Genomic DNA, 27029 nt, shown 5'->3' on the forward strand with positions numbered 1-27029 from the left:
ATCATCTGCTTATAAACGAAACATATAACGTTGCTTATTTATTTTTATGCTATACATATTTAAAGAAACACGTCAACAAAATATCATTTTTACACTAAAACCTTTTTGTAAAAATGAAATTAAGAGTTATTTGTATTTGTAGATTGGAAACAGTAAAAAACGTTGAAATACAATAGGGACTGACGTATGACTCGTTATGTACTGTACGTGTCAAGTGTTATCTGCAAAAAAAAGTGGTTGTTTCTGAAGTACATTATCGACAACATTTTACACCAATCGACCATGGTACTGTCAAAACAGTAAGGCGGGGTTTAAATTTTGACAGACAGTAGAAGTGATCCAACGCGAGTACGGATTCTGTGTTTACTCGCGTAACAGACAATGAGTGGTCCAATTAAAAAATTACGATTTTTCCAACGACCAATCGCAAAACGTCGTCAAGGCCGTGACGCAAACAAAACGACCCAATCATACAACGTTTAAAGTGCAGAAGGCGGGACCTGTCGAAATACGGGTGGGAAAAAATAACGCAGCTCTGGGTGATGGTGAAGATGGCGGATGGGGATAGTGGGAGTGAGCGCGGTGGCAGCAGCGGAGGAGTGGTTGGAGGTGGCGGGTTTCAGCCTTTCCAGAGGGATCAAGAGACCCATGAGCTGGCGTCCAAGCGTCTCGACATCCAAAACAAACGCTTCTACTTGGACGTGAAGCAAAACTCGAAGGGCAGGTTCATCAAGATCGCTGAGGTCGGCGCAGGGGGCTCCAAAAGTCGCCTGACACTTTCCATGTCAGTTGCTGCGGAGTTTCGGGACTACCTGGGGGATTTTATTGAGCACTACGCCCAGCTCGGGCCCAGCACCCCGGAGCAAATCGCGCAGTCGTCGGGTGGAGAGGACGGTGGGCCTAGACGGGCCCTGAAGAGCGAATTCCTCGTGAGGGAAAACCGCAAATACTACCTCGATTTGAAGGAGAACCAGCGGGGGCGATTCCTTCGGATCCGTCAGACCGTCAACCGCGGGCCCGGTGGTTTTGGCGGCGCGGGAGGCGTGCCCGGGGGTGGCATGCAATCCGGGCAAACCATTGCCCTTCCTGCTCAGGGTCTCATCGAGTTCCGCGACGCCTTGGCCAAGTTGATCGATGACTACGGCGGAGACGACGAGGAGCTGGTCGGGGGCGGTTGCGCCGGGGGTTACGGCGAGCTTCCCGAGGGCACGTCGATCCAGGTGGACTCTAAGCGGTTCTTCTTCGACGTTGGCTCCAACAAGTACGGGGTGTTTCTGCGGGTGAGCGAGGTGAAGCCCAGTTACAGAAACTCTATCACGATACCCTTCAAAGCGTGGAGCAAGTTCGGCGGAGCTTTTTGCCGTTACGCCGAGGAGATGAAAGAGATCCAGGATCGGCACAGAGATAAGGTGTATGAGAGAAGAGGGGGAGAGGAGTCGGAGGGGGACGACATTGACGACGACTGATGACCCGGACGGGTGTTCCGTTGCCCGGGCAACCCCGACATGTGAGAAGCGTGCGACAGATAGAGAGAGGAAAGAATTTACGTGCATGAAACGAAACTTTATTGCTTAAACTATGGCGAATAAAGATGTTTGACTGAGAAACACTGTCATGTATATGTAACAGAATCCCGTTTAAAACAGTTTAAATGATGTTTGGCTAGATAAATGGATATTGGATGCTCTAGATCTTGTTATTTTTAAAGTTTCACTGTTACAAGAAAATAATCCTCTCCGATTTAACTATAAGAGAATGTTCACAGATGAGTCACCCGAGACATTTAGGGTTAGTGTATCATAATAATATGATGATAGATAACTAGGTGTTTTTGATGTTTATGAAGGAGAGCCAACCAGCATCATCTGAATGACCTTGGCTAGAGAGAATCTCATAGTTCGCTCATTCAGGAAGTGTTCTCTGAAAAAAAAAACTATATATTTGTGTGTGTATGTAGATTTAACAAAGTTTAAAAAGCTTAAAATTTGCAGGTTGTAGGAGTTAACCTTGTGGACACAGAATACAGTTCAAGCAACAATGTAAATGCAGTCAAAATGGTGCTATGAAACAGTACTCCACCACTCAAGTATTGAGGTTCATGTGGGGTGTGACTTTTATTTTGTTTTTCTCCTGTTTCTTGCCAGGATAAAGCAAATCACTCTGATTGAACATAGGGATGAATGTAAGTTGCTGGTTGAAAAGTAGATTGGGTGAGCACAAATGAAGCTGAAACTTCGCTCATATATTGGTAAATTTACCATTTAATACTGGGTTTGATGCCAGATTGTCTAATTGTACATCCACATTTGATCCCTAGGTTCATATCTGATTGTCAAATTGAAAGATTTCAAATTGAGCATGTGGAGTGCTTTGATGACTTAACTGGGAAGAAGATCAAATTTAAAACAATACCCAGCTGGGTTTAAATAGATTTATTTTTAAAAACAATATACAGAAATATATATATACAGAAATATATTTATATAGACATAGAATCAATTATAAATGCTTCCTGAACAGGCTATTTAAATGAATAAAACTCGGATGCAATTACATAGGAAAATGTTTCTTACTGATTTTCCATAGATTTCCTATAGTCCTTGTGGTTAGAAGAGAATAGAGAAATAACAAAATTATTAAAGATACAAAATGAACTTGACAATGAACTCAGTTTCTAACCAGCCCAAATGGCATCATAACACTTTTTGTTTTTCAGTAGTCTCCCTATTTTGTTATAGGTGTTACATTTCTGACCTCCTTCAACAGTCTTATTGCAATCTGCCTGTAAACTTTAGATCTCTCAAAATGTGTGTTAACGTTTGCGACACCCTGTGTTTGTTTTATTGTTGTGAGAGGGTTATTATACATTTTTTTTATTTGACAAGGAGTGATTTCAGATTCTTGATGATATATTTACAGGCCTTCTTAACCAAATGAGTTAGCCATACACACCACTCTGGAGCCATAGTGGGTTGTTTTTTAATATCCGTATGAGTTTTGATCTCATTCTTGTCTGTACTGTGTTATGTGAATAAGGCAGCTGTTCAGTCAAGTGTGTTCTGCTGTAATTCTCCACAAACTCCCTTTGAACAATAAATAGAATTTCTTTGCTGAGAAAATGAGTGTTTGAAAACTTTATGTCCTCCTGGTTTGAAACTTTTTTTTATTTTGTTAAGAATTTTGTTAAAAATTAAGTTTGGGCCACAAATAAATATTTATTCTTTACAAAATGTGAATTACTGACCTTTTATAGGATTTAATCCTCAACCTGAAACAATGCTAAGGACCTTGGCACTAAATGAGATTCTTGACTTTTGCATTACAATTTCTTCATTCATTCATTTATGGGAATATGCCCTAGATAGCGAGAATAAAATTATTCGCAACAGAAGCTTGCAAATTCGCAGTTTGGTTCATGTCAAATATTCTTTTTTTTTTGCCTTGAGGCAATTGCAATTTCTATGGTGACTTTAGCTGGAAATGGTTCAGCTCAAGAAACATTAAAATTGCCTCTTATTAGTGGTGCTTGCTATAGGGCAGACATTACTGCTACTATTGCTCCTACACAAGGATATGGGGAGTTTAATGGGAGCTACTCGCCCTCAAACAATCCTTGAAAACATGAAAACAATTAGATATATATTAAAAAATGTCCTTGCTCTTCAAAGCTCTATAACAGTATAAACAGGGACCAAGCCCAAAAAAGTGCATCCATCCTTCACAGACGTTTTCCCCATGACTCCAGGCGGTTAATAAAGGCATTCAGAGGGTCCAAATATGTACCATTATTTTAGTACAGATAGTATGTATACATTTGGTACTAATACACACTGTTTAGGTCCAAAGTTGTACTTTTTGAAAGAGTACCGGCACAGTGACAGCGTTCATACCTTAATTTTTGAGAATCTACTGCACATGGAAATATATAGTGAAGGAAACCTATGCTTTCTCTGTGCATGGATTCATTGTATATTAGTGTTGTAGTTCTCGAGACCACTTTTTAAAGGTCTTGGTCTCGTCTTGGAATTGACCGCATATTTACTCTGTCTCATCTCGGTCTCAAACATAGAGGACTCGGAATTTTATTTCAAGACCGGTCAAGACCACAACTGATGGTAGTGACTTGCACTGGTCTTGGTCTTGACTTGGTCTTGACCTGTCTTTGTCTTGACTTGGTCTTGACCCTTTAAAGTCTTGGTCTTGACTTGGTCTCGACCTGTCTTGGTCTTGACTTGGTCTCGACCCTTTAAACTCTTGGTCTTGTCTCGGTCTCGGCCTGTCTTGGTCTTGGTCATGACTTGGTCTCGGTTTAGGTGGTCTTGACTACAACACTATTGATGCCCACTAAGATTCTTAAATGGCTCTCAATACTGTTATAGGTAGTTATAGTTTTGTAGTTGTAGCAGCATGTAAACCCGGTGACCTAGTCTGAAATTATACACTCACTGTATGACTCAAACACACATTCACTTATATGAGCTAAGCTTCACTCTGTCACTAATGGCATGTAGGAGAACAGACCGTTCAAGCTTATGCAATGCTACTGTATGCCTGCCAGAGCTTTTCTGATTTATGGGATTATTTCTCATTCTCTGACATCCCGTTGAGCAACCGCAGCGTTGAGAGAATGTACAAGCAGCTGTCAGTTGAATTGTCATCCATTCAGATACTCAGAGGTTTTTACTGAGCATTCACTCTTAATCCAAAATACTGAGAGACATCCACTCACATTGCACTGTTTAGATTTTAGACAAAGCAGTTAAACACTTTTGCACAAATCCACGACCACTGTTGTGTGGTTGTTATGGTATTTGAATGCAATTTAGTACTGGCATTTTTTTTTACTTTTTTGAAACACTTTGAAATTCCCTTTCAAACCAAATGGGGTTTGTTCAATGTGAATTTTTTTGCTTTTAATATTTTTTTATCTTTAAACTATTGTGCTCTGTAACAATAATTAATTTTACATTTACATGCAAAATGAATGAATGGTAGACCATTGCAATAGCAACATAAAGGTCATGGTTCAATCCTCAGTCAAGATACGAAATGATTAAAGGGATGCATATTAAATGCACTGCAAGTTGCTTTGAAAAAAACCTGCCAAATGTGTAAATGCCACTAAACATTCCCACGCTAACTGCTTCATTGGAAATTATGTCAATGCATCAAACAGACCAAAATATTATATAAAATTGAATAACACCTTTTTTTATCAGATCACATGATGCTATTTTTCTAAGGTTTTTAAAACTACAAGCTTGGGTAAAAGTATACAATGTATGCATACAAAACAAGGCCTTTATCATCAGTTTAAGTCGTTTAGCTGAGCCTATCTTAGATTGAGAGAGCAGGTTAACATGCACTGGTGGTGGTGATGATGATGAACACTGGAGGGCATCAGAGGGCTGTGACTCATGAACAGATATTTTCTACTTTGTGTACTGCAGCGCTATATTTAGGGGTTGTGTTGCCATATATGTTTTGCTATATAAAGTAAAGCCCAAAATGCACATCCATAACCTCTATTCTTTGCATCACACATGCACACAATCTCAAAGGTTTAAAAATTAAATTGAGAAATCAGTAAATCTGCCATGCAAGTTTTTTCACACTTAATAAATAAATAATGAAATAAGGTCACAGATGTTTATGTTATGGGGTCCTTAATCAATAACAATCGAATCAGAATGTCCAAAGCCCATATGTGACATTGAACCACAAAAACATTCTCAAGCACGGGTAGCCAAAAATACATTGCAGGGGTCAAAATGATTTCTTTTTCTTTTATGCCAAAAATGATTTGGTTATTATGTAAGATCATGTTCCAAGAAGATATTTTGTTAATTTCCTACCATAAATATATTTAAATCACTGGTTCTCTCCGTTCATTCCGAAGGTCGAACCTCACAGACTTTCACAATTGTAACAACATCACACATTTTGCTAGAAAAATAGGATTGACAGATAGTAGCTTGATGATGCAGCTTGATGATGCAGTAACCAAAGGTCATGATAACAAAATAACATTTTACGCACTATTTTACCTTGGCAGTATTTAAGTAGCTAGTCAGATTAATAAGATTCTAAGCAAATGATTATATATTCATAAATCTAAACCAAGGATTATACATTGATAAATGGTAACATAAAACATTCGAAAATGTAATAAGAATGACATTTTCTCCAACACTGTAGTTTGTTAAATGAGCTAGCAAAAATGTGTATATTTGAACTTGACCAGACAATCCGATCAGCAGATCTCCAATTATGTATTTCATGTTACACAATTATAGTTGTTTGTGAAATACTGGAAATGCACCAACCAACAGCCTCATCAAAAAAGGATTTCCAAAAGGTGAAATAGCTCCATAAAAAGTGACTAAAGTAGGTGATACAGGCAATGCAGTAAAATCTCATATGGTTTATATTCCTGTCCTTGGTGTTGTCAACAAGTAAAACTTGGGTCATATACTTTCTGATTCACTTTAATTTTGATGATGTCATAAAACCACAGATAGTCAAATACTTTTAACATCATTTTGCATTCAGACTTTCTTAACATCCAGGTGGCATTTTTTTGTACAATTCAAGTTGCGTCTCTTGCTGGATGATCTTGTTTTCCCTGAAAGAGAGAGGGATTCCATTTAAAGTGCATTTTTCCAGTTGTTCATCCACTGACCTATTAAAGTCATATGTAAATTGCCCACTAGTTTGTTTTAAATGTAATTTTTTTTTAAATACAGATCTTTTAAAATTAATATTTAAAGTATATACTTGATATTTGCAACTATAAAATGATTATGCAATCTGTGTGTGCACTCAATATAAGGCATAAACAGCACAGATTTATCTTTGCAGATCATTTTCGCCTTACATGTACTTCTAGTTGATCTTTCTTAGCAACAAATGCAAGTAAATAATTACAACATTTGTATTTTGGGGTACACTATCACTTCAAATGACTGTCTTGCAATTTTAAGATTGCAGTAGTTAATGCATTTAACTGTAATAAATTTGACTTCCAAATAAACTTCCAAGTGTCTGCTTTCAAATGAGGCGTATGCATTTACACTCCAGGGTCGGGTCACTATCAAACAGAACACACTGCTGGGTTAAAACGACCCAACTTCTGAGTTGTTTCAACTAATGGATGATTGACAATAACCCAACAGTTATGTTACAATGCAGCAGTTGGGTCATTTTTAACCCAGCAGTGTGATCTGGATCCAACCATGGGTTAAAAACAACCCAGCACTTTTTGAAGTGTAGTGCAAAGGCTTCATGAACTGTATCTATTTTAGTTTGTCTATGACATAAACTAACAAGTTTAGTTCAGGCTAACATTATATATATATATATATATATATATATATATAAAATACTATATTATTTTGTGTTTTAATAATTCAATTTACAAAGTAAATTTGGACAATGCCATAAAAGTACCTTTATCCTTGCTACGAATCCTAAAATATGTCGGATTTGATTGGATGGTAACTTTGTTGTCTATAACAGACAGGTACTTGTTGGGTTCAGCTACTGACTCCAAACGCTTCGATTCTCCTGTTTTCTCAACCCATTGAAAGAAGAACCTTTTCTCCTCGTACTTTAACTTTTCCTTCAATAAAATGTGTATATGAGAAAGATTTAAGCTATTGCACACAATACAAAAAAATATATATCTAACAGCAGACTAAGCTAATTTTCTGATTTTAGCTGGTCTTGGATTAAAAACCATTTCAGGCTGATTGAAATGGATTATAAATAAATAAAAACAAATTTTTAAAGAACTTTGACACAAACTTTTGAAAATTCAGATATTATTGTTAGAAATTGCTATTGAAAGCCACAATACACTCATGGAAAATGCCTATAATTCACTTTTAGATTATATATATATATATATATATATATCATGTGGATATAGCCCATCCAAAGAAAGACAATGGCATTACCTCGAAGCTAATCTTGTCACCAATGACAACGGGGAAATATTTCTTATTCTTCAACTCAAAGGAGAAAGCCATGCATTTCCGAATACCAAACACACGATTATACACAGTGACTGAGCAGAGAAAAAAGGAAGAATAATTGTTAGTGTTTTTATTGATAAAAACATTTCAGTGGGAAAAACTTTATCATCATCACTTTGAATAAAAACATTAGAGATTATTATAACATTTCATACATTCTAGAGACCTTTCTATAGTCTTTACTCAAGCAAACAATAGTAAATATTAGTGCTTTTGAATCTCACTATAGTAAAAACTATACCTCAGTTTACTACAGTTAACTATAATAAATAATCTGTCTGTCTATCTGTGAAAGCCCAGCTACAATACTTTTTTGTGATTTACTGTTTTCTTTATAAACTCATCTTGTATAATGTAAAGAAGTAAATTCAGTGAAAATATAACTTGATATCTTTAACATTGGCTGAGTAAGATCATGTCGAAGATTGAAATAAATGAGTGCAATCAAACTTTAATTCTCTTAATCGCATCATGACTTCATGAGACTTTAGCCTTGATCATAATCATACTCTCAAACCGTGATCATAATTAACAATTGAAATGGAGAGAATTTAAATATTTAAAGTATTGCATTAACGGCGCAAGTTTTTCCCTTTGGGTTTATCAGTGTCGCCCCTCTGCCAGTTCTCCAGCACCATCTGCACTGAAGTTCCTTCGCTTTGAAGACAAACATATTTGCCACGCGTTTCCAAAGACGCGCTTCCGTCGGGTTTTCTATTTTCCAGACAAAACATCTAAAAAGGTAAGCAGCCAAGACATATTCAAACACACCAGTTTAAGATAAAACTTAAGTAACGCATGCACAGACTGCGTTTTTGCGAGGTCAGAGCACACAAATGCGCGCGTGCTAAACGAAATAGATTACTATGCAAGGAAATATGCCATGCAGGACGACCTTATCCTTGTCAAAATTCTGTAAAGCATTAAATCTGCAAACTTTAACTAATAGAGATGTAAGCATGCGCATGCATGTACCTCCGGTTGTCTTCTGTGCGCTTTTTTAAAGTCCAATATTTCAGCTGCGCTTTAAAAACCCAGTACAACCCATACGTCATGACGCGTATTATTGCATAACTCTTGACAAATAGCTTTCCTTTAAAAATGAAGGAAAAAATCAGCCAGGTGTAGTCAAGTGTACGAGCACTTTCGCAATGTGATGATTGAGTAAACATATTTGATTGCATTATTACACATCTGTCTGCTCATTCATTCATCTTATTTTTAACATGTAAAATATATTTCACGTAGGACTATTCTTTCTCAACATGGGTTAAATTTTTATCTAATTTGAACGTGCAAACGCCGCAACAGATCAACAACAGAATCAGGTTTCATATATTATCAAATTTTCACGCAACATAAAGAGCACGCGATCAGTCCGAGAATTAATATCCAAAGAGGTTAGATTGTCTCTTTTTCATCTAGCCTACAACAGTGGCCATTTCTAAAACAGGACGCATTTCAAAAAGTTTTGTTTTGCGTCTTCTTTCTCTGGGTCGAGGACAGAGGCGGTCTGGCCAAGCACGCGAGACAGACGGACCGCGTCATCTTGAGCGCACGCGCGTCTCCGTACAGCTTCCCATACTCAAGCACAGACACATATGCAGTACAAATGATTTCTCATACAAATGGTTATTTTACCAGACCGTCAGGGCAGCAATAATTTGCGTCATTTACAGGCTATTCACAAATTAACCCTTGTGCATCAATTAAAAAAAGTTACACATAGGTTCACAGGGGACAAAAATGTCCATGTCCAAAAAGTGTCATAAAAATATTATAGATTAATATTTTTTTACACTTTCACTGATGCCATTTTTTTTAACCAACATCATCTCTAATAACAATGACCAAACATTCATTAATTTTCAGAATTTTAACCCTTTAATTGATGGTTTTTTTACACAATGCTACTTTTGTTTTTTTATGTAAAAAACGACACCTCCTTTGCAGCGGTTGTAGTCTTGTGATTTCCAGTACAATATTTTTTTTTCATTCAAACTGTTCACACACGCACACACGCACACGCACACGCACACACACGCACGCACACACACACACACACACACACACACACACACACACACACGCACGCACGCACGCACGCACGCACGCGCGCGCACATTCTGGTTTCCATGTTTTGTGGGGACATTTCAAAGACGTAATGCATTTTATACCATACAAACTGTATATTCCCCTAACCTACCCCATTCCCTAACCCCAACCATCACAGAAACCTTTCTACTACTTCATATCAAACATCATTCTGTTTGATTTATAAGCTTGTTTTCTCATGGGAACCTCAAAATGTCCCCACAAGGTCACAAAAATACTGGTATTCCTATCTTTGTGGGGACAATTGGTCACCACAACGTGATAATTACCAGGTACACACACACACACATAACATTTTCAGTACACACATACAAACCACACTCTGACATCCATACCAACACACCCACACAATTATAGCTTCATAATATATCTAATTGGCTCTATAATATGCATAAGCAGAAAACAACAATAAAGCGATAATTTGCTTTATATGCCAAACCTAAAAAAATGGCACCATCTGGTAAAAAATAGCAAAAATTTACATTTTGAAGCCTTGCCAACAGAATGAAAGCCTGTTAACAAAGATTGCATCATTTTATAGTTGAATGGCACCGGGATTAAAAATTGCAGCTTTAATGGGTTTCAATGGGGACATTTTTGTCCAAAAGGTCCTGAGAGGAAGTATTTTGTGTACCTATAGAAAATAGATTTTTTAAAGGAAATGAAGGTGAAATATTAAAATTCCAATAAAAATGCACACCTGTGGCAAATTTTATGCAGTTAGCATTAACGCAGGCAAAGTTATCAAAAAAACCAAACTGAAAAAGACAGAAATGTCCTCAAGGATGCACAAGGGTTAAGGATAGAAAAGTGGCGAAATGTCTGTAGGCACGTGTGGACACGCACAATACGTTAAAAAAAATGTTTTAACTGATAATATTAATTGTTCAAGTTGTTGTTGAAATTGAAGAAATGTGGAAGGAAATATTCACTTTACATGTTTCTTAAGTAATTTGCACGTGTTTTGTATTGAAGATAAATATCATGCATGTTATTTAACTCGTTGTCTTGTCAATAAACCGCAAAACCGCAGGAATTTGTTGATTATGTCATGGGCTTGCCAGATCTTTTGTACTAGACTCAGGTCTGAGTGTATCTGGCAAGACCATGACAGTACTATGTTCTGTGTGGGGGACATGTGGAGTCATATTATATGTGTGGCTTCCACGTGTTCCCAGTGTCTTGTCGCTGTCACGGTCTTGCCAGACCTTGGTGTAGATTCAGGTCTTATTTCAGAGGGCAAGACCACGGCAGCATTGTGTTCTGTGTGGGAACACGCGTTTTCATATTATGTATTTGTGTCACGTGTTCCCAGTGTCTTGTCACTTTCACCCTACTCCCTTATGTACTCGTGTCTTACGTAATTAATTATGTTCACCTGTTCCCCATTGATGTCGTGTCTTTAGGTGTGTTCGACTTCATGCGGCGCTGCGCAGACCGATCGGCGGCTGACTTGAAGCAGTGCATTCCGGTTAGTATTTCTGTCCGACTTAAGCTGGCGCTGCAGGCACGTGACTGTGTCATATGGTTTTTAAGTACCGCGAGAGCGGTTCGAGATCAGCCGCCTGAGTTAGTCAGCGCAGTTCCCGAAGAGGAGCTGCACGGGCTGTAATGACGACACAGCTGTTTCAAGATTGGTCGGATTCACCACATGACAACAATCACGTGTGTTTCGTGTGTATTTTCACGCCCTCAGTTCCACAAATGCTCACAAATCTGTATTTTTATAACAGTTAAAGCTCTTTTCATGTAGTCGCGATGTTATATTGTGTCATCTTCATCAAAATAAAATGGATAAAAAAACGTAGACCCCACAACATTGGTATTTAATAATATATGCTTATGTTGAACTTTATTCTTGTAAAAACAGATGCTGTAAGCCTCTTCAGTTCCACTCATGCTCATACACGGACATTCAAAACAGCATGATTCACTTTTTATGTAGTTTACATCTTACAAATCATGTTTAATGCGACAAAGCAAGCAAACGGCACGTGATCAGCCATGCCTGACGTAAATGCTGCAAACTACGGGAAGCACAGCGCGTCCGACTTCACGTCTCCGTTTTCAGCTTCTCCCCGCCTGCACGCGGCTAATCTCGCCGATCGGTTACATCCAGCCACAGCCGATGTCGAACACACCTACCGTATTATAATGCCCTCTGGTTGTCTGTCGTGTGCGCGTTCATTGTCTTCAGTCAGAGTTTCATGTCATCCGTGTTTCTGACTCCTGATCCTGTGTTTATTTGGTTCCAGTGTTTTGTTCCTGTTTCGTGTTTATCATCCGTGTTTATTTATCTGTTTTACCCCCACGTGGGTTTTTGTGTTTAATAAATCTCCAGTTTTGTATTTTAGTTGTGTCTGCGTTTGGGTTCTCTCTTTTGTTAAAACCGATCGTGACACAAAGTCCTTTGCAGCGCTGCGATTTAAACGCCCAATAGTGGACCAGTTCAGAAATTGCAGTTTTCTTTCAGGCATCTTCGCATTTTGTGCTGCACTTTAAAAACAATTCACGAGTGCTCTTACTTTAAGACGTAAACACGCCCCAGCCAACATTGCAAGGTGAGGCCTATGTGGACCCTATATGGATGTGTCAATGGGTCTCACTATGGCCCCACCTGGGTTAGCCCACATGAATTTGATATAGAAAATGAGCCGGGTTTATGTGGGGCCCAGCTGGGCAACACACTTATAGAGCCCATAATGCCCCCATGAAGCCCACGTTAGGGCCCAGTATGGGTTTTTAATGGGTACTGGACTGGTCCCTTCTTATGAAACAATTAAACTTTTAATGCTTAATTGTAATTTACTTAATATAATATATTTGTTTAAAATTTTAAACTGATAAAAGCAACATAATTTCAGTTCTGTAAATATCAGTTTTCAGCATAAATATTCAACAGTTCATTCATCTACATTACAAAACATGAAGGAGGTGCAATATGAGAAATCAAATAAAAGCTGTAAAGGTTCAATGTATCAAAATCATAACACTTTCAATGTCAACATAACACTTAAAATAAGCATTGAAAGAAGTCAAACTCTTAAAATACTTCAGACTCAAAAACAACACAAATGAAGAGTTTGGTTCCAAAACGCGATAAACGTTATTTTTTGAAAAAAATGAGTTACTGCCAAAATCAGTATTATATCAGGTCAGTAGTTAAAAGTAAATTCTTAATTTTACGCAAAATCCAATATCCGCCGTGTTATTCTGTCATCTTTTCTCCCTTTTTTCCCAAAATGCGATAAACGCCACTCCCTTTTTTCTACAGAGGGCAATAAATCTGCTCCAGAAATTACAGCGCACCATTCACGCAATGTAAACAAACAATGGCGGCGTGCTGAGTACATGGAGTCCTAGTTTTCCTCATCTACTTTGTACTTCGTGATCAACAACAAAACAAAATAATACGTTAATTGCATTGATAAACCTGTGGTGTTTTTCTGTGATGGGAAAGAAACGTAAGCCATCAACATCTAATAATTTATGCGAGAGGCACTCGGGAGACGGTTGCTTGTTCTCCCGACAGCATCATGCTAACACATTGACCCCAGGGGATCTTATGAAAAACTTTCCATTATTTTACTCAAAGTCAACGAAAATCGTGCAGGACCAAAACATTTTACAGCAGATCGCTGTGAAAAATGCTAAGCGACGACGTCAAGTATAACCGCAGCAATGACAGTGTTCTTAATATGACAAAGTGTTTTTATTAATGCCTTTAATGTTTATTTTTTTAATCAGTGTGTACCACTGTTCAACTAAATGAATATAAAATGGCAAAGATGAATGCACATTTATATATTGATTGAATAGATTTCTAGCATTTTGAAAAAAAACTGTCATGGATTTATTGCATTTATAATAACTCTTTGAAAATTAAGTTATGGATTTGATTTTTTTAATGTTTTTATAACCTAAAGATGCTATGTGAAAGTTTGTAACAGAAAATAGTGGTTTTCATCTTGTCATTTTCTTGGTATAGAAAACACGTTTTTACCGAAATTTGTCAAAATGGATTTATTGCGTTTTGGAACCAAACTCTTCAAATATTGATCACTGTTCTGGAGATGGTCTTTAATCTGATCATCAATTAATTTTTGCTCAACAGTTTTATGAAGAACTTCCAAAGCATCCACAGCCAAACTCATTAAAGGTCCTTGCACATTTGCTTTGATTTATCGCTGTGCAGTCCGTGAACTTGCACCGTAGTATTACATTTTCTAAAAACACAACTTGAAAAATAAAGTACCAGTGTAACATGTTTTAGACTCCTGCTGCTCCGGTAGAAACTGTGTTCTTGCGACAATTAAATGTCAATAATAATGCATTTTTATTTTAAAAATGTTATACTTATCAAATCATATCTGTTATATTATTTGCTCTTTGTTTAAAAGTGACAATCAACCAGCATCAAATTATTTTACCCACATAGGTGCCATGAGGGCCCCACGTTATTATCCCACATGGGCAAACCTATATGGGGCCCACAAAGGGAAATCCACATGGGACCCACATATATTGCCCATGTGAAGTCCATACCCAAATGTAATCCATGCTGCCTAGATGGGACCCATGTGGGGGCCACATATCACCAGTGTTGGCTGGGTCGGTCTGTCCCTACAGAATCAAACTTAAAATGCAAAACCAAATTACATTTTTCCCCCAAAACCTCCAAGGTGCCACCTGCCACGCCGATAATAATAAATAGCCATTGCCTTACCTCATGAAGCAAAATCCTGCGTTTGGCCTTACTGGATCATCATATGTGTTAATGATGTCTTCAAACTTTAACCTAACTTTACACTCATTACCCCACATATTTTGAGAGACAGCATCAAGCTCTCTTTCTCTCTCTCTCTCTCTCTCTCTCTCTCTCTCTCTCTCTCTCTCTCTCTCTATATATATATATATATATATACACTCTCAGAAATAAAGGTCCAAAAGTTGTCACTGGGACAGTACCCTTTCAAAAAGGTACATATTTGTACCTAAATGGTACATATTAGGACCTTTTTTACTGCCCCAGTGACAGCTTTGTACCTTTATTTTTGACAGTGTATATATATATATATGTCTTGTTTTATATATATATATATTCTCTCTCTCTCTCTCTCTCTCTCTCTCTCTCTCTCTCTCTCTCTCTCTCTCTCTCTCTCTCTCTATATATATATATATATATATATATATATATATATATATATATATATATATAGAGAGAGAGAGAGAGAGAGAGAGATTGCAAAATAACAGGCATGTATGTTTTGCTATATAAAGAAAAACCCCCGAAATGCACATCCACAACCTCTATTCTTTACATCACACATGGACACAATCTCAAAGGTTTAAAAATTAAATTGAGAAAAGAATAAATCTGCCATGCAAGTTTTTCACACTTGCATTTGCATACAAAATAAATAAGGAATTTAGTCACAGATGTTTATGTTGGACATTTTAGTAGGGTCCTTAATCAATAACAGTCGAATCAGAATGTCCAAAGCCCATGTGACATTGGACCACAAAAACATTATCAAGCACGGGTAGCTAAAAATACGTTGCAGAGGCCAAAATGATTTATTTTTCTGTTATGCCAAAAATGATTTGGTTGTTATGTAAGATCATGTATATTTTTACCATAAATATATAAAAACTTTTATTTCTGTGATCACTGAGAAAAACTGAGGACTTCATTTGGACAAATTTAAAGGCAATTTTCTCAGTATTTAGATTTTTGTTGTACCCTCAGATTCCAGATTTTCATACTGTCAGGATCCTGCTGGAACCTTGTCTTGTTTTAATATATAGTCCAGTATGGCAGGGTTCTGACAGTACAATGTTTTATGTGGGAAAGCGTGGTCTTAGTATTATTGTATTAGACCACGTTTTTCCCGTGTCTCGTCACTTTTACCCCGCTCCCTTGTCATCCTCTCCTCATTATTGATTTGCTCCCCTATTTAATCCTCTTGTATTCATTGTCCCATGCTTGTTTATTGTTCCAAGTTCCTGTGAGTACGTTGTTTAAAAATCAAATCAAATCAAGTCTAGTCTAGTCTAGTCTAGTCCAGTCAAGTGTTGTATATATTTTAGTGTTTTGTCTAGTTCATTGTTTAGTGTTATCCTGTTTACTGTTAAGTGTTGTTAAGTTCTTGTCCTGTTTAGTAGTGATGGCGAAGTGAAGCTTTCAACCCAATTGTATCGAAAAAAGGTTCAGTACTCGAAGCTTTACAAATCAGAGCTCGACGAGGACCTCTGCTGGTGAAAGTGCTGTATCATTGAATGTTCCACAACCAAACAACGTATTAAATTTAGAAGCAAGAATTAATTGACAAATTAAGGAAAATTAATAAATAAATGAATCAATATTTAAATACATGGCCAAGGCATGTTTCTTTGCATTTGCATGGTAACCCCAAACATAAATTTAATAAAGATAACTTTTTGTGTATGGTGAATGTGACATTTTTAATGTTTTTAGGAAAAAAATCACACTCATGAATGTTGAAGGTACATAAGTGCAGACACCCTTTTACACAATAATAAAACTGCCTTACAGACTTGTGTGCTGTAGGCTAGATGGGCACAGCTTATGGATGCTTTGTGCTTAATTATGTTTTATTAACAATCAGCAATCAGGTGTTCACCTGTTCAGCATGACTATATAGACACACTAAGCTTGTTCGACTTCATGCGGCGCCGTAAGAACCTTCAGCCGGATGACGTCAAAGTACAGCGAGAGCGATTTAAAGGAGATTCCTCCGTATGAGTTCGCAAATCGCTCTCGCGGTACTTTGACGTCATCCGGCTGAAGGTTCTTACGGCGCCGCATGAAGTCGAACAAGCCTACTGTCTTATTTGTAGGTGTGAGTTCGTGAAATGGACATTGTAAGTGGTCTTAAATTAGTGATGCTTAAAGTGTAAATTACAAATGAAAATGAGAGTGATATTGCTTAAAGAACTGCATACATAGTGGGATGAAAATGCATGTTGGTAGAAGCTTGGGGAAATTAATTGTGATTTATGTGTAATTTATGTGGATTGATTTTTATTTAGAAACAGGATTTTCTCCACAGTGCTGGGGCTGAGCCTATTTCTTTTCTTGCTGAGCACTTCGCCAGCTTAAGAAAATACCCGTTCACAGGGCACAGAAGAGGCAGGAGAACACAAAAAGCTCAGGGCCAGCATGTATAAATGGGGGGTAAATGTGCTTGTGCTGTTGCCAAAACTGAAGTGGATTTTCAGAGCGGGTATGTTGGGTTCACTCAGGTAGCGCTGAACCTCAGTGGTGGCATTGGCAGTTGCACTCTTCACCTTTCTTGTTTCCATTACCCGTAGGTCAAGAAGATCCCACAGTCCTGTCCCTGAAAAGTTGAAAAATTCAAAAGATTTGTTATGTACAGTAAAATACAATGGGGCCATTATAGACTTCGAGTCCTACCTGAAGTGTCTGCAGCTGCTGTAGAGGATTCCCCTTGCTCTGGTATGGGGTCAGATGCTGTTTCCCTTACCTTTGTTGCACACTCAGCTGTAAGCCTTTTGATGGCATTCTGAGCATTGGATGGATTGCAAAACCCAATGGTTTTAAATCTTGGATCCAGGAGTTTCATAATGAGCCAACCTCTCAGTCATAAGTGTGTTGAGGTTGTTGCAGAGCTGTGCTGCCTTCTCATCAGTCACCACTTGCTGCTTTGTAGCTATTGCATGCCTCAACATGCGAATGAGGGGAATGACCTTGGAGCCAGACACAGATTTTTCTGCAGAAAGTTCTGCAGTTGCATCCTTTAGTGGAGACAGTACACCAAGGCACTCCCACATTGTGTGGTACTCTGCTGAGGATAGAGGAGCCAAATCTGTCCTAAGGGACACCAGTGCAGCACCAACTGGTTCACGCTGTTCATAAAGTCTGGAGAGCATGTCAAATGTGCTGTTCCAGCGTGTGTCTACCTCTTACTGTAATTTATGAGCAGGTTCGCCCATCTGTTGTTGGAAATTGGCAAGTTGCTCCTTTGCAACAGTGCTGGATCTAAAATAAGCAACAATCTTCCTTGGCTTGCTCCTGATGTCTTGAAGCCCTGGGAAGCAGAGCCGGACAGTAACGGAGTACATTTACTTGAGTACAGTACTTAAGTACAATTTTGAGGGATCTTTACTCGAGTATTATTTTTGGGGAGTACTCATGACTTTACTCAAGTACATTTGAGAGGCAAATATTGTACTCTTTACTCCACTACATTTCTATCCATAACCGTGAGTACCCGTTACTTCTTCTAAAAAAAAAAAAGGAAAAAAGAAACATCTCAGAAACCCTTTTCTCAAACGTGATTGGGTTGTGCAGGCGCCACTGATTGGGACAGCCTATCAGCTATCACCTTCAGCTTTCCGCCAAAGTCCCAATAGTCAGATTTAGATAAGAGGAGAAACCATGGACGAAACAATGGATGAAGACACAGCAGGTCCATCCTGGGAATGTGACAACCCGTGGCTCCACCTCGCCAGACTATTTTAATTTTCTAAACAAGTTAATGATAGTTTTCGCTTTAAGTGTTTGCTGTGTTTACCAAAACAAAACTTCATCACCGCTTACAAAAATTCTACCCCTTGAGAGCGGCGGGGGTCACTGGTGATCCCGGATTATTGTTGTTCAAAATTCATTACTCTTCAAAACATCACACTCTTACTTGATCTGGACAAACTCAGCATCACAAGACAGGTTTAAGACTCCAGCTACGACATTTGACCACTGTTTGTGATTAAACTGATTTGCAGTGACATTAATTTCTTAATTTATGCCAGGAGTGCAAAATAATTCACCTGAAACGTTAGTTTTTTTTAATAGAAATCATTAAACATTTATTCTCGTCTTCTCCGGTTTATTTGTATTCAAATACATAAAATATACAGAATCCGCCAGGGCTATTAGTACAATGGTGCACATATTTGGATAAATAATGATTAATTATCACATGTTAGTAAAATATTTAGTCTTACAGAATAAGATTTCTATTCATTTTCCACTGAATTATGCGATCTGAAGAGCTCAAAGAGCGAACGGAGTGAGATGTGTGTCTCCTCTTCCTGATTCGTGTCAGATTTGACCTCAGAGCTCTATCATTTGCTGTACAGCTGTCAATCATCTCACGTGGTTCAATGTGCACTGTTGCAGTAGTAATGCAAAATTTAAAAATGTACTCTTGATACTCAAGTACTTTTAAAAACAAGTACTTTTTACTTTTACTTGAGTAGACATCTGACTGCAGTACTTTTACTTGTACTTGAGTAAAATTTAGCTAAGGGTAACTGTACTCTTACTCAAGTAATGAAGGTGTGTACTCTGTCCGCCTCTGCTGGGAAGTCAATAGCTTTTTTAACCACAAGGTTTAGAGCATGAGCTATGCAAATGCTATGCCTTAGCTGTAAATTGTTGGCACATGCTATCATATTAGCAGCTGCATCAGTGACATCTAATTTTAGATTGAATCCCCCATTCCTCAATGAGAGATGTCTTCACTGCAGCAATGTTTGCTGCTGTATGTGAAGCAGGAAATTTTCCTACTCCCAGCAACACCATTGCAAGCTGATCTCTATCATCAATGAAATGGCAAGTAAGAATCCATGTGAATTGATGTCCACATATCCGAAGTTAAGGTAACAGCTGTAGCCCTAAGCACGTCTTGTTTAGCCTTCTCTTTTTCCTCTGTAAACCTTTTCTCCACCATTGTCTTCAGTGTTTGCCTTGATGGGAGCATGTATGAAGGATCCAAGAGGCTGACACAATTTCTGAAGCCAACATCCTCCACAATGGTCTCTTGGACATCTTGGACAATCATGTTCACAAGAGCCTCATCAATCCTGTCTTTTTTGTTTCCTACAACAGAGAGAGAGAACGAGAGAGCTTATTGTTTTATTCATTTTGTTTTTTATTAAATACTATTTTACTTTTAATAATGCACAATGTACTTTGTTTAAATTTAACTTTTTGTACTATTTGCATGCAGCCCAGCTGCAAATACTTTGGTAATACAAATGTACATTCTAATAATTAAAAAATAAAACAATTGAATAAAATGAAAAGTAGACTTTTACCTTGGCTGTTGGTTACATCTTGGACAGAGGATCTGGCACTGTCAAGCTTTGCACGAAAATGTGTAAAAACAGATTAATGATAGACCTTGTCTTAAAAGTAAAAGGTGTAAACCAGGGTTCCCCAAACCCTGGAGGGCCAGAGCACTGCAGAGTTTAGCTCCAACCCTGATCAAACACACCTGAGCAAGCTAATCAAGGTCTTCATGATCACTAGAAAATCACAAGGGGGTAAGTTTAATTACACTGTAAACCATTTAAATAAAGCTCATGATATTAAGTGGTGCATAAAAGGCTTTTCTGGCATGTCCTATATTTTTCATCTTATAACTATTAAAAAATAAATATATATACATGACAAAATTTACGACACGACATTGAATTGTATAATTGGCCAATGATGAGTGAGAGTTAAGTTATAATTATAAGATTCGCAACAAAATCATATATACACCTTATTGGGCGAAATCAAATTAAAGTGTTCCCACATTTCAGACCGTGATCTTTTTGTAACAAGCTCCATTAACAACTCGCAACAATAAGCTCTCCTAAACTCGCTATACAGTAATCGAATCCGTCTTACGCAATACTCCAATACAACCCACGAGGGCGCGCCACGCGTCAAACCATTTTAAACCTTTGAGTCAGATAACGAAGCAGTCACGTGGGTGTGTGTGCAACGAAGCTTCGGACGTCCTTGGTCATGTGATTTTGCCAGAACGAATCAAGCTTCGATACAAAGCTTCAATGAAAATCGGTTCATTTTTTTGACACACGCCTCGGAGCTTCGGTGTCACTGGTAACATCACTACTGTTTAGTGTTTTTATCCACTGTATAAGTATCTTGTTTATGTTGTTTTGCCCCCTCGTGGGTTTTAGTTTTCTGTTTTGTTATAATAAAAGTCTTTTGTGTATATCTACCTGCTGTCTGCGTTTGGGTTCGTCCTACAAACCCTAACAGATACACAAGCCAACAAGGAACCCAGCAGATATGAACCGTCGTCGGGCGAGGAGAGGTCGGGGTTTCGTCCTGGAGTGTGAACCGGGTCGGCCCTATTTGGTATGATCCTCTCGTTTATGGACTCGAGCCGTCGAGCCTGTGCCCCTCTCATCTATCCCGGAGGGACGTATCATGGGAGTGTTGGTGCCCGGCGACCCAGAACGTTCCCCTCCAGCCCCAGAGAGCTCCTTCCCACCTATGTCCCTTCGAGGGAAGCGAGAGAGGAGGATCTCCTGGGAGTTTTAGTCTGGGGGGTCCTCCTCTGAGTTGGTCGTGCCACCTTCCCCACTCTCTGCAGCATGTCCTCATAAGAAGAGGAGAAGGAAGGCAACGCAGCCAGCCCAGCTGCCGCTGCCCTCGGCGCAGCCGGACGCAGCGCCCACTGTCTTGGCTTCTGTGTCTGCCCCTTTCCTGCCCAGAGACCCTGCCTTGTTCCCCATTGTGCCTCCTGTCCTCCCTGCCTCAGTCGGCCCCTTCTGGACCTGTCTCACCTACCAAGACCCCCAAGCCTGCCCAGACTCCTCGTTCCAAGCCCTCTACCTCCCCCTCGGGACCCAAGACCCCTTGCCCACCCAGCTCCACCCTACCTGGACTTCCTCATGTGAACTTTTTTGTTCTCCCGGCCCCCCACCCTTGTATGATGTTTTTGTTGTCACACCCCAACCCTTTCGTTGTTATTGCTTGTCTGCCTCTCTTGATTTTTGTAATGTTTTCATGGTTTTTGTCCTGTATGCAGTATGTCTTGTCTTGTGTCTCTCTTTGAGGGGAGGGTACTGTCAGGATCCTGCTGGAACCTTGTCTTCTTTCAATATTTAGTCCAGTATGGCAGGGTTCTGACAGTACAATGTTTTATGTGGGAAAGCGTGGTCTTAGTATTATTGTATTAGACCATGTTTTTCTCATGTCTTGTCACTTTTCCCCCGCTCCCTTGTCATCCTCTCCTCATTATTGTTTGATTTATATCACCTGTTCCCCCCTTGATTTGCTCCACTATTTAATCCTCTTGTATTCATTTTCCCGTGCTTGTGTATTGTTCCAAGTTCCTGTGAGTACGTTGTCAAATCAAGTCTAGTCCAGTCAAGTGTTATATATATATATTTAGTGTTTTGTCTAGTTCATTGTTTAGCGTTATCCTGTTTACTGTTAAGTGTTGTTAAGATCTTGTCCGGTTTAGTGTTTTTATCCACTGTATAAGTATCTTGTTAATGTTGTTTTGCCCTCTCGTGAGTTTTTGTTTTCTGTTTTGTTATAATAAAAGTCTGTTGTGTATATCCACCTGCTTTCTGCGTTTGGGTTCGTCCTACAAACCCTAACCGATATTGGTGTATCTCGGCCAAATATTGTCCTATAACAAACCATATATCAATGGAAAGCTGTAGATTATATGTATAACTCGCAATAAAAAAAATGTTATGACCTAGTGTCACATATTTTAATTTGAACCTGGTAAATAAATTCAGCCAGAAACAACTGATCTGGCAGTAGTATTAGTAAAATGTATATATCAAGTATGAAAATAAGTAAAATAAATGTGAATTACAAGGCTACAACATTTTTATTGTGTTATTCTTTTAAACATAAATAAGTGTAATAAAATATTGAATATTTTAAATACATTAATAGATAAATACATGCATAAATGACAACTTCTGTACAATAATAATGCATCTCAGGCCGCAGCTCTTTCTCCTGACGAGGGTTCACATCGGGGTTCACACAGGTTTATTATACAACAATAGAGTATGAAAACACAACAATGAAAACTGATGTTAGAAGCATTACGGTAAGCATTTACATGTTGTGTTAATGTAAATATACTGTAGTTTGTTAAATGAGCTAGCAAAAATGTGTGTATTTGAACTTGACCAGATGATCCAATCAGCAGATTTCAAACTATGTATTTCATGTTACACAATTATAGTTGTTTGTGAAATACTGGAAATGCACCAACCAACAGCCTCATCAAAAAAGGATTTCCAAAAGGTGAAATAGCTCCATAAAAAGTGACTAAAGTAGGTGATACAGGCAATGCAGTGTTGTTAGTCAACAGGTTAAACTTGGGTCATATACTTTCTGATTCACTTAAGTAATACAATATTAATGATGTCATAAAACCACAGATCATCAAATACTTCTAACATCATTTTGCATTCAGACTTTCTTAACATCCAGGTTGGCCCAAAAAGAATGGCATTTCTTTTAAGTTGTGTCTCTTAACCGAAATGTACTTGCTGGATGATCTTGTTTTCCCTGAAAAAGAGAGAGATTCCCTTTAAAGTGCATTTTTCCAGTTGTTCATTCACTGACCTATTAAAGTCATATATACTTGATATTTGCAACTATAAAGTGATTATGCAATCTGTGTGTGCACTCAATATAAGATATAAACAGCACAGATTTATCTTACTTTTAAGGGAGCTTTCACTTTTGCAGATCATTTTCGTCACAACTGTCCTTCGAGTTGATCTGCCTTTGCAACAAATGCACACGCTGTTTCTGGTATTCGGATATGCTTTGATTGGTGTCATGCATAACCTTCTGCATTCTGTAATCAAGCAAGATTCAAACAGATCAGTCCAAAAAGTTTTTTTTTAAAACCTAGTGAATACACTGCCAACACAGACTGCAGTCTTTTCATTTGATTTTATACATTCATTACAGACGGCATGAGCTGTTACATGTATCAAATCAGCATGCAAATTGCACCATTCACTATTACAATACTAAAATGGTGCTTAAAAGGATGTTCACCCAAAAACAAAAACTTTGTCATTATTTGCTCACCCTCGTATTGTTTAATCCCCCAGTGTCTTTGTTATTTAGAACCCAAAAGTGTTATTTGGGGTTTTCTGGTTACTATGGGGGTGCATGGTGACCACCTCTTTATGCTTCGAAAGGACCCCCAGGTGTTAAACCAAAAATATTTGTGCTGAATATTTTAAATGTCCTGAAGCCATACAGAAGAGTTAGGTGAAAACAAATTAAAATATAATTGTCTTGACTGTGTCTCTCTTTCAGTGCACATCCTCTGTGTCTAATCTGTTGTTTAAGCAGTACGATGTTTACTTTTAGATTATGTTTAACTGAAACAACAGTGATATCCACAACTAGAAAGTAGAGGAGTTGATGTCTTTAGGACACTTAAAATATACCACACAAGTCAAGTGGGTTATTTATTTAACACTTTTGAGTTATTTGAAAGCTTGAAGGGTTTTCAGGTTACAATGGGAGTGGATGGTGTTTGCTTTAGTCACCATATACTCCCATAGTACCCCAAACAACACTTGTAGAACAAGTATTCTCTAGAACAAAGAAAGACATGAAGTTTCAAACAACATGAGTGCATGTAAATACTAATAACAATTTTGTTTTTGAACTATCCATTCAAATGACTGACACTAAAGATTGCAATAATTAATGCATTTAAGTGTAGTAATTGCAGTAATTCATTTTGACTTCCAAATAAACTTCCTACTAGTGTCTACTTTCAAATGAGACCAAACTTATGCATAGTGCAAAGGCTTCATGAACTGTATCTATTTTAGTTTGGTTATGACATTTCAGTTAAGTTTAGTTCAGGATAACAGGTTAATGAAAAGAGAGACATTAATTATAGATAGTGATGCACCGATGTATCGGCCGCCGATATTTATCGGCCGATTTTTGATAAATTTGAAACCATCGGCATATCGGCAATAGCACGAGAGAGGCCGATACCGATTGTTTATTAATTAACTGCATAAAGAAATCGATTATATGTAAAAAATTAATTAAAGTTTGTTAATAAAATTAATGCTGAATAGCAAAAACCACCTTTGAAGGTTGTCATGCTGTCTTATTATATTTGTTTTAGCTTAATTTGTGCCTCTCTTATTATGTTGGTCAGTTGAATGTTAATTAGATCCAATCCATGTTCAGTAAAAATAATTTGATGGAGAAATAAACTAGCTAATAGACCAACTGTATAGTATTGTATACAAGTGTTTAAAATCGGTATCGGCATCGGCCAGAAGTTGTCTGTTTAAATCAGTATCGGTCCAAAAAAATTATATCGGTGCATCCCTAATTATGGATATACTACAATTGTGCTTTAATAATTCAATTTACAAACCAAAATGGAAAAATTCCATAAAAGTACCTTTCTCCATGCAATGGATCGTAAATTCTGTCGGATATGACTGGATGGTAATTTTGCTGCCTTTAACAGACAGGTACTTGTTGGGTTCAGCTACTGACTCCAAACACTGTCCTGTTTTCTCAGCCCATTGAAAGAGGAACCTTTTCTCCTTGTGCTTTAACTGTTCCTTTAATAAAATGTGTATATGAGAAAGATTTAAGTTACTGCAGACAATACAAAATAAAAATAATCTAACAGCAGACTAAGCTGGTAACACTAAGCTTTAGCTGGTCTTTGATTAAAAATCATTTCAGGCTGAATGAAATAAATTATACTTTTTTTTAAAGACACTAACTTTTGACAATTCAGATATTACAGATTGCTACAGAAAGCCACAATACACTCATGAAAAATGCCTATAATTCACTTTTAGATGATATATATTATGTGGATATAGCCCATCCAAAGAAAAACAATGGCATTACCTCGAAGCTAATCTCATCACCAGTGACAACAGGAAAATATTTCTTATTCTCCAACTCAAAGGAGAAAGCCATGCATTTCCGACTATCCAACACACAATCATACACAGTGACTGAGCAGAGAAAAAAGGAAGAATAATTGTTAGCGTTTTTATTGATAAATAAATTGAAATTGATTGAAATAAATGAGTGCAATCAAACTTTAATTCTTATAATCGCATCATTACATCATGAGACGTTAGCCTCGATCATAATCATACTCTCAACCCGTGATCATAATTTAACAATTGAAATGGAAAGCATTTCAATATTTAAGTATTGCATTAACGGCGCAGGTTTTTACCTTTTGGTTCATCAGTGTCGCCTCTCTGCCAGTTCTCCAGCACCATCTGCACTGAATCTTTTGTACTTTGAAGACGCACATATTTGCCCTGTGTTTCCAGATACGCAGGTATGTAGGGATTTCTTCCTCTCTGACGGCACATCTAAAAAAGTAAAGAGCCAAGACAGATCCAAACACACCAGCTTAAGATGTTGTTCGTCATAAAAACTTAGATAAAACACACACAGACTGCACTGTTGACTGCGCACACAAATGCGTGCGTGCAAAACGAATTACTATGCAACTGGAAATTGCATGCTATGTAAGACGACCGAATCCTTCTCAAAATTCTGCAGTACATTGTAAGGCATTAAATCTGAAAACGTCAACGAGTAGAGATGTAAGCATGCGCATGCATGTACCTTCTCCGGTTGTCTTCTGCGCGCTTTTTGAAAGTCCAATACTTCAGCTGCGCTTTAAAACCCCAGCACAAGCCATACGTCATGACGCGTATTAGTGCAATAACCCTTGACAAATAGTTTTCCTTAGAAAATGAAGGAAAAAATCAGCCAACCGTATAGTAAAGTAAAGTGTACGAGTAGCCCAGTTTCGCAACGTGAAGGTTGGGTTGAATAATAAAAAGCATAATCAATTGCATAATGTACACATATCTGTCTGCCCATTTATTCGTCTTATTTTTAACATATAAAAAATAGATTTCACGTAGTACTATTCTTACTTAACATATAAATTGTGTCATCCTGCCCTATGATAACAGGGTACAAATCAGGTCGCGTCCTTTTGCCAGAATATTTTTAGCAAGTGACGGAAAAATCTGAAAGCCATCATCCGTCATTTTGACAGACTACCAAATTTT

At 37.9% G+C, this 27029-nt stretch overlaps 3 protein-coding genes across 3 annotated transcripts; 1 reads left to right on the plus strand and 2 right to left on the minus strand.

Annotated features, from left to right (window-relative positions):
* Positions 1-493: 493 nt before the first annotated feature.
* Positions 494-3119, plus strand: purba (purine-rich element binding protein Ba). The gene has a single exon (XM_055198498.2). The coding sequence runs from the start codon at positions 543-545 to the stop codon at positions 1464-1466; it is 924 nt and encodes a 307-aa protein (XP_055054473.1). The 5' UTR covers positions 494-542; the 3' UTR covers positions 1467-3119.
* Positions 3120-5757: 2638 nt separating this feature from the next.
* LOC141358885 (uncharacterized) lies at positions 5758-9513 on the minus strand. The gene is made up of 5 exons (XM_073860760.1): positions 9012-9513; positions 8629-8770; positions 7959-8068; positions 7450-7621; positions 5758-6625 (listed from the first exon to the last, which is right to left on the minus strand). Exons 2-5 carry the CDS (start codon positions 8768-8770, stop codon positions 6549-6551), a joined length of 501 nt encoding a protein of 166 aa, XP_073716861.1. The 5' UTR covers positions 9012-9513; the 3' UTR covers positions 5758-6548.
* Positions 9514-23249: 13736 nt separating this feature from the next.
* LOC129439734 (uncharacterized) lies at positions 23250-26704 on the minus strand. The gene is made up of 6 exons (XM_073860369.1): positions 26575-26704; positions 26174-26315; positions 25834-25943; positions 25370-25535; positions 23639-23776; positions 23250-23481 (listed from the first exon to the last, which is right to left on the minus strand). The coding sequence occupies exons 2-6, from the start codon at positions 26313-26315 to the stop codon at positions 23393-23395; spliced, it is 645 nt and encodes a 214-aa protein (XP_073716470.1). The 5' UTR covers positions 26575-26704; the 3' UTR covers positions 23250-23392.
* Positions 26705-27029: the final 325 nt, after the last annotated feature.

This window comes from Misgurnus anguillicaudatus, chromosome 22, assembly GCF_027580225.2.
Source record: "Misgurnus anguillicaudatus chromosome 22, ASM2758022v2, whole genome shotgun sequence".
In the NCBI taxonomy this organism is placed as follows: domain Eukaryota; kingdom Metazoa; phylum Chordata; class Actinopteri; order Cypriniformes; family Cobitidae; genus Misgurnus; species Misgurnus anguillicaudatus.

Bases quoted from the DNA above. Each gene is read 5' to 3' on its own strand.
- LOC141358885 (XM_073860760.1), bottom strand. From the start codon at position 8,770: ATGTTTTGTCTGGAAAATAGAAAACCCGACGGAAGCGCGTCTTTGGAA. The intron at 7,622-7,958 runs GTAATGCCATTG...ATTTTATTGAAG, and splicing joins GTGACAAGATTAGCTTCGAG to GAAAAGTTAAAGTACGAGGA. The intron at 6,626-7,449 runs GTACTTTTATGG...TCTCTCTTTCAG, and splicing joins GATTCGTAGCAAGGATAAAG to GGAAAACAAGATCATCCAGC.
- LOC129439734 (XM_073860369.1), bottom strand. From the start codon at position 26,315: ATGTGCCGTCAGAGAGGAAGAAATCCCTACATACCTGCGTATCTGGAA. The intron at 25,944-26,173 runs GTAAAAACCTGC...TTCTCTGCTCAG, and splicing joins CGACACTGATGAACCAAAAG to TCACTGTGTATGATTGTGTG. The intron at 23,482-23,638 runs GTAAGATAAATC...TCTCTTTTTCAG, and splicing joins AAGTGAAAGCTCCCTTAAAA to GGAAAACAAGATCATCCAGC.
- purba (XM_055198498.2), top strand. From the start codon at position 543: ATGGTGAAGATGGCGGATGGGGATAGTGGGAGTGAGCGCGGTGGCAGC.